The sequence below is a fragment of the Phocoena sinus genome, chromosome 9 (genome assembly GCF_008692025.1).
Source record: "Phocoena sinus isolate mPhoSin1 chromosome 9, mPhoSin1.pri, whole genome shotgun sequence".
Lineage (NCBI taxonomy): Eukaryota > Metazoa > Chordata > Mammalia > Artiodactyla > Phocoenidae > Phocoena > Phocoena sinus.
This window is the reverse complement of record NC_045771.1, coordinates 80,940,845-80,953,234: the sequence shown is the minus strand read 5'-3', so window position 1 is coordinate 80,953,234 and position 12,390 is coordinate 80,940,845. Positions and strand designations below refer to the sequence as shown.

At 32.2% G+C, this 12,390-nt stretch overlaps 1 protein-coding gene across 1 annotated transcript in view; it reads right to left on the bottom strand.

Moving 5' to 3' along the window:
• The window catches only part of PCLO (piccolo presynaptic cytomatrix protein), a 366,471-nt gene that overhangs the window by 122,041 nt on the left and 232,040 nt on the right, over positions 1-12,390 (bottom strand). Inside the window, exon 9 of the mRNA XM_032643160.1 lies at positions 7,847-7,937. Within this exon, the coding sequence (XP_032499051.1) occupies positions 7,847-7,937 (91 nt within the window). The remainder of the gene's footprint in view (positions 1-7,846; positions 7,938-12,390) is intronic.

Sequence of the window (12,390 nt, the reverse complement as noted above, 5' to 3'; positions counted from 1 at the left end):
GAAGATATGCAGTGCAAAAACTGTACGTGTACAAACATGTACCTGTGGTTTGTGCCATATTTTAATTTTCATTAGATAGTCTCATGTATTCATTGCTTCCTGTGTATTAGCTCCACTTCTTCAAGTGTCTTGCAAATTCTTAGAAGCAGAGTGGTCGCCACAGGCTTTTCCCGTATCTGCCTCATAGCTAGATTAAGGGTGAATCTATATTCAATATGAACTATTTATTTTTTTACAGTGGGCAAGTGAAAGATAGGCCTTTGTTTATCATAACTCTACTTTCTGTAATCCTATATTATTTGAAAAATTTTCAAGTAAATTTAACAGTTAAAAGAGGTAACTACGGCTTCCCTGGTGGCTCAGTGGTTGAGAGTCCGCCTGCTGATGCAGGGGACACGGGTTTGTGCCCCGGTCCGGGAAGAACCCACATGCCACGGAGCGGCTGGGCCCGTGAGCCATGGCCGCTGAGCCTGCGCATCCGGAGCCTGTGCTCCGCAACGGGAGAGGCCACAGCAGTAAGACGCCTGTGTACCGCAAAAAAAAAAAAAAAAAAAAAAAAAAGTAGCTAAATTTTTGTTTCAGTATTTTTATTGACTATGGAACATATTCTATGGAACACGGGGGTATTTTTTTAAACTAATTTGCTGATCATATCTTTGAGAAATACTGGGTAAGATATATAGAACTATTCTTACCATCTAGAAGGTTCCATCTAAAGTCTGAATACACATATCTATGTAAGTCACCTCTAAGTTTGTGGATTTTCTCTGTAAACACTCATAAGTAAGAAAAAAAGGAGGAGAATGATATCAGTATTTGGTGGAAATGGTTATACTTTCAAATTATTTCAGAAGTGAATAGAAAATATGCAAGTGCAAAGTAAACAGTATAATTATTTTCATATCTTTTTAACATATTTAAGATTTTCATTTGCTTTCTTAGGATTCTGCATACATAATTTCTTTGGGTGCATATTGGGACAACATAATGACTGACCAAACTATGTAAATAAGGCAATTATCACAAATGTAATCATTTCCATTAAAAAAATTATTGAAATATAAACCACAGTGAGTATGAGGGTTTATTTGCTGTGTATATATGTATGTATGCATGTATGTAAACTCCCTATCCTCTTCCAAATATGAAAACATAATTTACTCAATGCCTATTCATATTGCCAGGATTTGAGATCTCCATTGATTCACAAAAGGAAGCGGAAAGTCTGACTAGCTATTGTTTACTTTTAAAGCTGTCCTTAAATACGTCTGCTCAGATTTTTAAAATTTTAGGCCAATAAAACTCCTTCCAGTGAGTATTAAATGGGAAGAGAGGAAGGAATTCTATGGCAGGTGGTACAGTTCCTGCATTGTCACAACGAGTCACTAATGTTCTTTAGGAACAAAGCAGGGATGTCTGCTCTCACTACTCTGTTCAGTATTGTACCACACTTTTAGCAATTGCAATAAGGACAAAAATGAAACTTATCCCTATTGGAATGGAACAAGTAAAACTGTCTTTACTTGCAGATAACATAATCTTGCATGTAGAAAATCCTAAGAACTCCACAAAAAACTATTAGAACTAAAAACACTAGCAAGACTATAAGCCAAAAGGTCAATATACAAAAATCAAATGTATTTCTATAAAATGGCAATGAATAGTCCAAAATTGAAATTAAGAAAACAACTGCATTCTCAATAGGATCAAGAAGAATAAAATAATTTTGGAGACATTTAGCAAATGAAATACTAGTTTTGTAGACTGCAAACTATAAAACTTTACTGAAAAAAATGAAAGGATAGCTCAGTAAATGAAGAGGTATTACATGTTCATGAATTAGAAGATTCAATGTTGGTAAGAGAGCAATTCTCTCCAAATTGATCTATAATTTCAATGCAACCTCTATCATATTCCCAGTAAGCTGGTACTAAAAAAATATGGAAGTTAAAAGGATCAAGAAGAGCCAAAACAATTTTGAAAAAAAAAGTTGGAGGACTTCCACTACCAGATTTCAAAACGTAATATAAAGCTATATAGTAAGCAAAAGAGTGTAACAGTTAGGCGTATATTCAAACAGTACAGAATTGAGAATCTAGAAATAAATTCTTGTATTAATGGTAGATTGATTTTTGACAAAGATACCAAGGCAATTCAATGGGGGACATTTTTTTAACAAAAGGTGCTTGTACAATTAGATATCCATTAGTGCTTCAAAAAAATGAACCTGGATCTCAGCCTCATACCATATACAAAAAACAGCACAAAATAGGTCATTGACCTGAATGTTTAAAGCTTCTGGTATAAAACACAAGAGAAAACATTTTGACCTTGGGATAGTTCTTAATACATTATCAAGAGCAGCAAGGTTCACAAACAAACAAACAAAATCAATAAATTGAATTCCATTAAAATGTTAAAACTTTTCTTTAAAATATACCTTTAAGAAAATAAAAAGACAAAACACAGATTAGAAGGAAATATATGCATGCCATGTATCTTATAAAAGACGCATCCAAATATATAAAGAACTCTTACAACTCTGTATGAGGACAAACAACCCAAATAAATATGGGCAAAATTTCTTAATAAATATTTCACCAAAGAATACGTATGCTTTGCTTATAAACCTGAAAATATGCTCATTATCATAAGTCATGAGGAAAATGCAAGCTAAAAATGACAATGAGATATCATCCACACTCACCCCACAAGACAGACATTACCAAGTGTTGACAATGACATGGAGAAAGTGGAATCCTTACACACTGCTGGCGAGAATGCAATATGGTACCTTCACCTTGGAAAACTATTTGGCAGTTTCTTAAATAGTTAAGAAACTTACCATGTAACTCAGCAGTTCCACTTCTAGGATGCCATACAAAAATATCGTATGTCCAAACTAACACATGTATGCAAATATTAGGAAAAGCCAGGCAAAATCCAATGGATAAACAAATATACACAATCTAAACAATGGAATACTTCTTAATAATAAAAATAGTAAACTTCTGATACATGTTACAAAATGGATAAACCTAAAAAATACTGGTAAGGGAAAGGAGCCAGACACCAAAACTGTTAACTGTGTGATTTAATGTATGTGAAGTGCCCAGAAAGGGTAAACTCAGAGACATAAATTTCCTGCCTGTGGCTGGGAGAGGAGTGTTGGAAGCGGCTATTGCTATCAGACTCAAGGGAACTTTTTGCAATGATCGAAATGTTCTAAAACAAAATTGTGATGATGGTCACACAACTCCATAAATTTATAAAAGTCATTTTTTTGTACACATACAACGTGCATATTTATGGTATGTAAAGTTGTTGAAATAATAATTTAAGAAGGGCTATCCACAATGGTATTCCTACCAACTCAGATCCAATGAGATCTGTTATATTTATCTGTTTCTAAAAGCTCATGAAGATGGTGGACTAAAGAGGAATAGAAAATGAGCTGCTATTTCCATAGAAGACACTGCTGTCTTTTGAACCTAAACATTTTTAATGTTCTTCACTATTGCACTTCCTAATTAGTCTTTCTAGCCTTGCAGATGGAGCCAGTCTATTGCAGAACTATACATAAGCAAATATCTTTTTTAAAATCAGAAGAATTTCTTTGACTTGTTTCAAACAGCTGTGCTTCTGGAGCCATAAGACGAGTTCTAAATAAAAAAGAGACTAATTTCTTGAGCATTACATTTTATCTTTTTTTCTGATAATTTCTGTCTAAGCGACAGGGAAATAACATTTGTTGAGTGTATAGTAAGTATAACATTTTGGGCTAGGTGCACTTGCAATTATGTGAGATAGAGAGAGCTGGTCTTATTTTATGGTTGAGCAAACTTATTCTCAAAATTTAAATAAGTGATAGAGCTGCACTCCAACTCAGGTCTTTCTAATTCTAAAACTCATGACCTGTTTTCTCCATTTTGTTGCCTTTTACTTGTTTGAATAAAGGTTTTCAAAACCACTGTACAGTTGTTGATCAACACCTATAAGTGTTGATCAACACCTATACCGTAAGCTTCAAAGTATCTTTGAAGCTTACGGTAAAAAGTTAAAGTATCTATTTCCTTAAAGTTATGGACCGCTTAATAGAAAATTGTATGCATGTATTTTCCTCTGCATACATCATAAAAATACTATAAATAATGGTACATATGTATATGTTTGTACACACTTATACATATATACATATGTCTATGAAAAATAAAGTTTTATAAATTCCCGGCTTTGTCTCAGTTGTTCCTAAAATTTTACTGTAATAATTACTCACATTTCAGATTCTCCTACTAAAGTATGAGTAATTTGTAGACCAAGGTCTTTGTTGGATTCATTCTAGTAATACAGCAACCAACACAATGTAAATCACACCATGGGTGTTCCCTCAATAACTATTAATGAATAAAAATTTTTAAATGAATTCAATATAAGTTTAAAAGCAGTTATAAAATATACTTTATTTGTGTAAGTTTTTTATAGGAAGAAATAAAAGCTTATTTAGAAGTTTTTAAACTTTCTCTATAAAGATCCTTAGAGAAGTATTTCTCAAACATTTTGGTTCCAAGGAGCCATTTATATTTTTTAATATTATTAGAGACCTCAAAAAGCTTTTGTTTATTGGGTTATAATTATGTGTATTTTCTGTATTATAAACTAAAACTGAGAATTTAAAGTATTTATTAATGAATTTAAAGTATTAATAAACTCTATATTAAAATAAATCACATTTTTAATAAAAATGTATTTTAAAAACAAAATATTTATGAGAAAGGTGGCATTGTTTTATATTATTGCAAATCTGCTTGATATTAAGTTAAATAGAAGACAGCTGAATTCTCTTATCTGTTATATACAGTCTGTTGTGATGTCACACATCAATTAATCTCTGAGAAACTCTACTGTATATTCACAGGAAAATAAGAGTACAAAAGGCAAATGCTACCTTAGCATTACTATGAAAATAATTTTGACCTTGAAAACCCCCTGAAAGAATCTTGGGTAACCATGAGGGTTCCCAGGTCCACATAGTAGAAAGAATTAAGAAAAAAAAAAAACAACAAACTTTCTAATCCTGTCTGCTATTCTGAAATTACTTTTGCTTCCAATAAATAGAAATATACTTTTTCCTTTTCTGTGAGGTATGCTGGTTTCATGTAATTCTTATAAAATATTTTAATGCTAGACCCATTTAGAATGGTCTATTAAAATACTAAAAAAGATATATTTTATTTCTACTTGCGATGGGTTTATATAACTAAAATGAAAATTTACTAACGACTATTTGCCCCTCTATTTAGGAGAGCAGAAATACTACATTTTATTCTTCTCTCCTTCCTTGATTATATCCTTATCTTTTTGACAAAGGGAGTTAAATTATTAGCTTAGATAGCTTTTTCACTATTGATGAAGCTATTGGACACTGCTGTTTTTCTCTAAATGTGGGAGACAAACAGGAATTTAATTATTTTTTATTACAAAAAATTTCATGCATATAAAAAAGTAGTGACAAGACTATAATAAAACCCAGTGTGGTTGATCTTCCAACTCCAACAATTAATCAAATCATGGTCAGTTTTGTCCCGTCTATTTCTTTACCACTCTCTACACAGCTAATTGTGAAGCAAATTCCACACAAGACATTGTTTCATCTGTAAATATTTTAGTATGCATCTCTAAACGATATATTCCATTTTTAATGAAAACATTAACATAAAAATGACACTGATAGCTACGAATAACTTTAGTGTCACCAAACATTTTGTCACTCACACTAAGCTTTTGGTAGACCAGCAAATAACAGAGATTAGCCAGGAGTGTAAATGCTCTATGCCAGGGTTTGCCTACTAACCTCAAACTGCTGGAGGCTGTTTGCTAAAAATTGCCATTTCTGGTTCTAGTCTTGTATATACATGTGTTTAAATCCCTTTCAGGTACTTAAAGACTTATCTGAAGACAATACAAATTGCTTCAAAACGTTTACTTTAGAATGAGATCGTGCTACCGGATACATGGAAAATATATTCAGTAGTAACGCAGGGTAAGTACAACAAGGAAAATATTTTTATTATTACTTTAGGCAAATATCAAAATAAAACGGAGCTTGAAGAGAGATAATATAATACTCTAGTAGATTTACCGTTCAAACCTATAATGCTCTTTTCTCATTTTGCAAAATCTATATACAGAGGAAACTGAATTTAGTTTTCAGACTAGAATATTTATAACAAGAAATCAATAGCTCTTATTTCTGTTATTCTTATATTTTAAAATAAGAATTATTATTTTTCCTTAATTGTAGTAAAAGAAAACAAATTAAAATTTTTCCTAATTGTAGTAAAAGAAAAATTTAAATAAGCTGCAAAAGAAAAATGATAAGGTTGAAGGGATAATTACTTTGACATAGTATATTAATAGTAATACAACTAGAAAACAGACATATTGATATAGAGTCCTGATGATTTAGTAAAAATGCTTTGAAGATTTTTGTTGTACTCCCTGAAAAAAATAATTTTGGTATTGCTAGGAAGTATTATGTTGTTTTGCTTTATGAGCTGGAGGGAACTGAAATAGTTTGTAGCAGGTAATTATTTCTACAAAAATAGTCCCTGGATTTTAAGTCTCATCCCTGGAATGTTCATCAGTACTTAAAATACAGTCTTCATGCAATAAAATCTTGAAAGGTTGAATTATCTATCTCTGGCAGAAGAAAAATTACCCAATCTTAAAAGGAAAACAACAATATTAGGCTCTAAATCAATTCATTCTCTATGAAAATAAAGAGAGGACAACTGCTCAAAGCAAAACCTGTTCCGCATCTACATTCTCTAAGGTCTAAAATCTGCAAGGAACAACAGGAAGAACACTGAAGAAACACCTCTTTTTTATTCTCTATCAGTCCTTAAAAAAAAAAACCCTCCAACACACAGGCCATGTTAGATACACCACCTATACATATATCCATATATATTCATGAATATTTTCTGTTGATGTACGGTGTCTATGAAACAAAGAGTGAGAATATAGGGAAGTACTTGAGTGAGAATACAGGTAATTGTCATATTTTAAAAATTTATTAACTTTGAGAAAATTTATACTTCCATCTCACAAATATAAGAGAACCTTTTATTTGTAAACTAAATGCAACTTGAGATCTGGATTAGATTCTGCATCAGAAAAAAAAAAATTAGCGGGGATACTCAAAATTTGGATAAGGCTTGTAGATATTTCAGTACTATCATAAAAATGTTGATTTCTTGTTTTGATCATTTTTTGTGGTTAGATAGATGTTAACATTAGTGAAACTGGGTAAAGGGTGGGCAAAAGAACTGACTGTTATTTTCTGGGAGTCCAAAGTATTTCAAAATAACAAGGTTAAAATTTCTGTCATAAGTTTGGTTTACAGAAGAACACAAACAAATAATAATCAACAAAATTGATAATCTTCAAATTGATAAGGTATAGGGGAATCTATTCTTTAGAAAAATTCAAGTTAGTTTTCTACTTTCTGTGTAAGAATGTTTTATGGTCCTATGACCATATTACTCAACAGTGCAATAATTACGTAGCATTGTAATGTCAGGCATATTTTTAAAAATGAAGATAATTAATAGAATGATCTAAATATATATGCCATTTAGTAATGTATCATACTAATGATTATGCCATTATTGTCTTTTATATTCAAATGCACAGCCTGCTTATTTTTTGAAATTTTCCAATACACAACTTTTGACATAAAAAGTGGTGTTTTCTAAAATTTAATGAGTCATCTAAACTGAAATTCAAATACATATCTCAGTGCGACATTAAAGTGAAAAGAACTAGATTATTTGATTTCCTTTACCTGAAACTGTGTGATCCTTGGAGTCTCTTGTTATTTTTATCCTTGCATGAGGAAAGATGTAGTGCACAGTTTTCCCGTTCATCTGTATAATCTAAGACGTACATGTGATAAGGTGAAAAAGCAATGTTAAAGAGACTTAAAAGGCAATTTACAGAATTCACTTATTTTTCAAAGCACATTGATTCAATCAATGAAAATATATTAGAAGACCCTCAAATGATGACAATTTTAAGCATTTAATACTACACAATGACGTTACTGGTTTCTGAGTTCATTATAGTCTTTAGGTTTACAACCCGTTTCTCTTGCAAACTGATTTGTTGTGTTTGGAAAATCAACGAGCACGTGTAACACCTAAAGGATGTCTGTTACTATGGTAGTGCATAGTAGTGATGACAGTGGATAGAGGAAGTATATGGAAAATTGATATCTGCTGACTTTGTTTTGGACAGCCTAGAAATAGGCATTGTCAATTTTCAGCAATCAAGTGATCCTAAGGGAGAAAAGCCAGAGAAGATCCTCATACTCTGCATCTCTATCACTCTACTAGGAAGGCATATTTATGTTATTTTGATTTCATTGTGGAATTTTGCTTCTGCTGAGCACATCTACTAGCAGTTTCAATGTATACCTGATGCTGAGACTAATTCTGTATAAATAAATCAAATCTTTCCTCATTCTAATATTTTCTGAAGCCTTCTTTGTATGCAAAGGTGTTACTTCTCATTTACTTCTGATGTTCCTTCGGGTAGAAGAAACAACACTCAAAGTTCCTGTTACAAGCCTGTGATTTCAATTCTCATTACTGAGACTTGAACATGAGAATACTATAGACTGCATTATTGCTGCTTCCACCTGGCAAAATGAGATTTCTGAAACAAAAGTAAATTAGCAAATCCAAACTTATGCTTTATATTTTATGGAATTTGGCTTTCAAAAGAGATTTGTGAAATAATGAAAGATAGAAATAGTAAAATATTTATATACCTATATTAATAGGATTTTATTAGGATAGAATCTTGTATTTATCACCTCAGGAGAATTTTTGACTATAATTACAAATGAAATAACAGTAAAGAGACATTCAATACGAACAATTTCAGAATACGTTTAAGAAGTTTTTGGAACTACCAAACCAAAATATTAAACAGAATTTAGAACTAAAGGGATCTACATTTTGTGAAGGAAGATTCCTTGTAATACTCTTGTGATATTAATGTGTCTTTGAAAATCCATCAGTAAAACTGCTAGACTTCTGGATTTTAAAAGGAAAATGTACTAAAAAAAAAATACAAACTTAAATTATAGCCTTTAGCTTTTATTCTCTCCGGCAAAGAATAAGCTTAATCAGGCCTCTGATAGATATAAAACACTCCCCAGTCAACAGCAGAATCCTGTCTAGTCCAAGAATATTATATGAATTCTGCAAAGTAAAGCTAAGGTATTGTTTGCAAGATTGTAAAAATATTATGGTCAGTATAATCAGTCAATCTTGATAATTTATACTGATGCTAACTTTGTATACCACTGAAAACCTTGTATATATTCATAACAAAAGAGTGTGCATTTTCCTCTTTTCTTCCATACTCTTGGCCTCCCATTCTGTCTCTTTCTCTTTCTTACTTTCTCTCCTGGCCTCCTTACTTTCCCTCCCTTCGTCTTTTCTCCTTCTTCTACTTTCCTTCTTCCTCTCCTCCTCTCCTTCCTCCCTCCCCTAATCTGCATTTAAAGATCTTTATTTTTTACTAAAAATCAAACCATGTGCATTGAAAATCCTACAACTATTAGATATAACTCAACTTTACTTTGTTACTGTAGATAATTCATTAAAATTATGGATATTATTTCATTTTACTTCAAATGTCTTCTAATTTCACTTGGCCAAAAATAAACTAAGAAAACACAATTTTGCCTTTTACTCTAATTCTCCAGTCTAGGGAGAAGCTGATATAATCGGATAGTTCCCCTACTGCATAGTCTAGAAGAGTAATCAGGTTTCCCAAATGTTTCATCAGTTTTATCAACTAGTCCCTACTGCCTTTCAAGATGTATCTATGATGATATTAAGTAGAAGGGATGTTAAGCATCTTCATTTCCATGAATATTGCTTTCAGAGCATCTCACAGGATTTCCTGTAATTTCAGCTTCATGAATTCATTTAATCAATTAAAAACATTAAACTGCCTCAATTTTGATCAACGTGACCAAGAGTGTGAGGAAAGCAGAAGTATCCATCTCCCACGTTTGCACTAGCTGGATATTGGCTTTTTTCTAACCAACGCAGGTAAGTGTTGAGAGAGTTCTCTAGCAGATGAAGTCTTACGGCAGGTGTTGCTTCTGCCAACTAAGAGTAGGAACAAGGCCAGAGGGCGGGACTGACGTCAAGTAGTGCCTCATACCTCTCCCCAAGAGCCAGGTTTCTGATGGCATAGTCTTTTGATGATTCTACACTGACAGAACTATCACCTGTATGCTGCCCAGAAAAAGGTTCTTCCTCTTCCCTACCTACAAATATTTCAAGAGAAATTATGTTCATGAACTGGCCCTTCATACTTACGAAATAACAACTCTTGTGTTAATATATCTTTTATTTATACAGTCATTCATGCTTTCCCTCACCTAAATACCTTGTATGACAGATGCAGGGGACAGAGTGCCCTTCTGGGGATCCAAACCCTGTGTTAGGCACTGCACATATACCATGGTGGATGGAGGAGACAGCAATTGCTCTCTAAAAGCCCGTAGACCAAGACACAATGCATGGAGTGCTACTGGAGCACAAAGGAAGAACACTTGTGGGGAGGTGGTGGTGGTAGTGTCAGAGAAGGCTCCTTGCAAGATGAGGCATGTACATGGAGACCTGAGTGATGAATAGGGTTAGCCAAGAGAAGAGAGGAGGGGGAATGATCAGGAAGAGGAAACAAGACATTCAAAAGCCCAGAAGAAAGAAAAAGAGTGGCTCTTTCAGAGGAGCTCAATGTACCGCAATATAGCGGTTGCATGGGAATTGCACAAGGCATGGGCATTAGTGCAGAGTGAAGGCATTTTGTACTAGTAGAGAAATGTTGACTTTTGTAACAACTCTGTGAAGGGTATTAGTCCTATTTATAGATGAAGAGACTGAAAAAAATAAAAAAAAATAAAAAAAGAGAAAGGAGGCAGGTGATCTGTTCAATTCACAAAACAGAGTTGAATTTCTACTGAACAGTGCAGAGGTTAAACATAAATATATATATTTGAAAAGAAACAAATATAGTTTTGAAGACTTGGTTTATTTTTATGGTTTATATGATTTTTGACTCTAACTTCGGAAATACTCTTCAATTTCTCTAATGTATGTTTACATTAAATATTTTTTAAAGCAAATTAGTGCTTGCATTAGTCAATTTGGTTTTATTACTTCTGCCTCCAGAGCACTTTATGTACATAAATTCTTATTATGCATAAGTTTTCAAATAAAAGCAGCTGGACTTATTGGTACCAAGAGTTCAATATTACCTTTTTGTGATTAAATATGCAAAGGAGTGACTAAAACAAGAATGCTATTTTGCTATTCCTTCTAGACCAAAATATAGTTTTGATGAGTTAATGAGGAAGACAGTATTTGAAGATAAGTATTAATGCAAAAAAGCATGAATTTTGAACTTTATATAAATGTAATCAAAGCGTATGTTGTCTTCAATAAAGCTTTTATTTAGAGAAATCTATAAAGCAACAGAAATTATTGTCACAAAAGTCAGTATATTTGCCACCTGTTTGGGAGAGGTTGAAAATTACAATCTGCAAAGGGCACTTGGAGGTTTCAGTGGGCAGAAAATCCTCCCTTTCTTTGTTTGTGTGGTGGTTATATGGCTGTTCACTTTATAACTAGTTTATAATTCTACATATTTTCAGTTTTGAGTATTGCAGTGTTTTTGTTTGTATGTTAGATAACAAAATACAAATGTAAAAAATATCTTTTAGCAAGAAACTACACATTATTACATTTACCTGTATATAATTCTAACAAGGATCCTTACATTTTCTACGTTATCAAAGAGAGAAATTAATTAAATGATTCTCAAATATAGCCACTCTAATTTTGGTATTAAATTGCTTTATAATTATATATTTAAACATGATGTGCTATGTCTTCAGTGAACCAAAATCATAAATCTGTAGATGTAACAGAAAATTATGAACAAAAAAGTCATTAGGAATATTTATGTTTAATCTACATACAATAATTTTAGAAAATATTTTTGGAGATGGACACAGATTATTTTAAAATATATCCTGTATAATATTAGTTGGATAAATTAGTTGGACAAGACTATTCTGATTGGATCCTCAGAAGTTTAGGGAAATAATTGTATGGAAGTTATTATTTCTTTTAGCTCTTCAGTTTTTGTAGTTCATCTTATTAGGATTTCTTTAAAGGATTTGTGTTTTCATTAACTTGATCTAGGTTTGTCAGAAATAGTAAACTTCAGAGAAACAAACAAGATAGGTAAGATATAACAAGTAAGTCATTACAGAGAGATTCCTGTAATAAAAAAAATTCA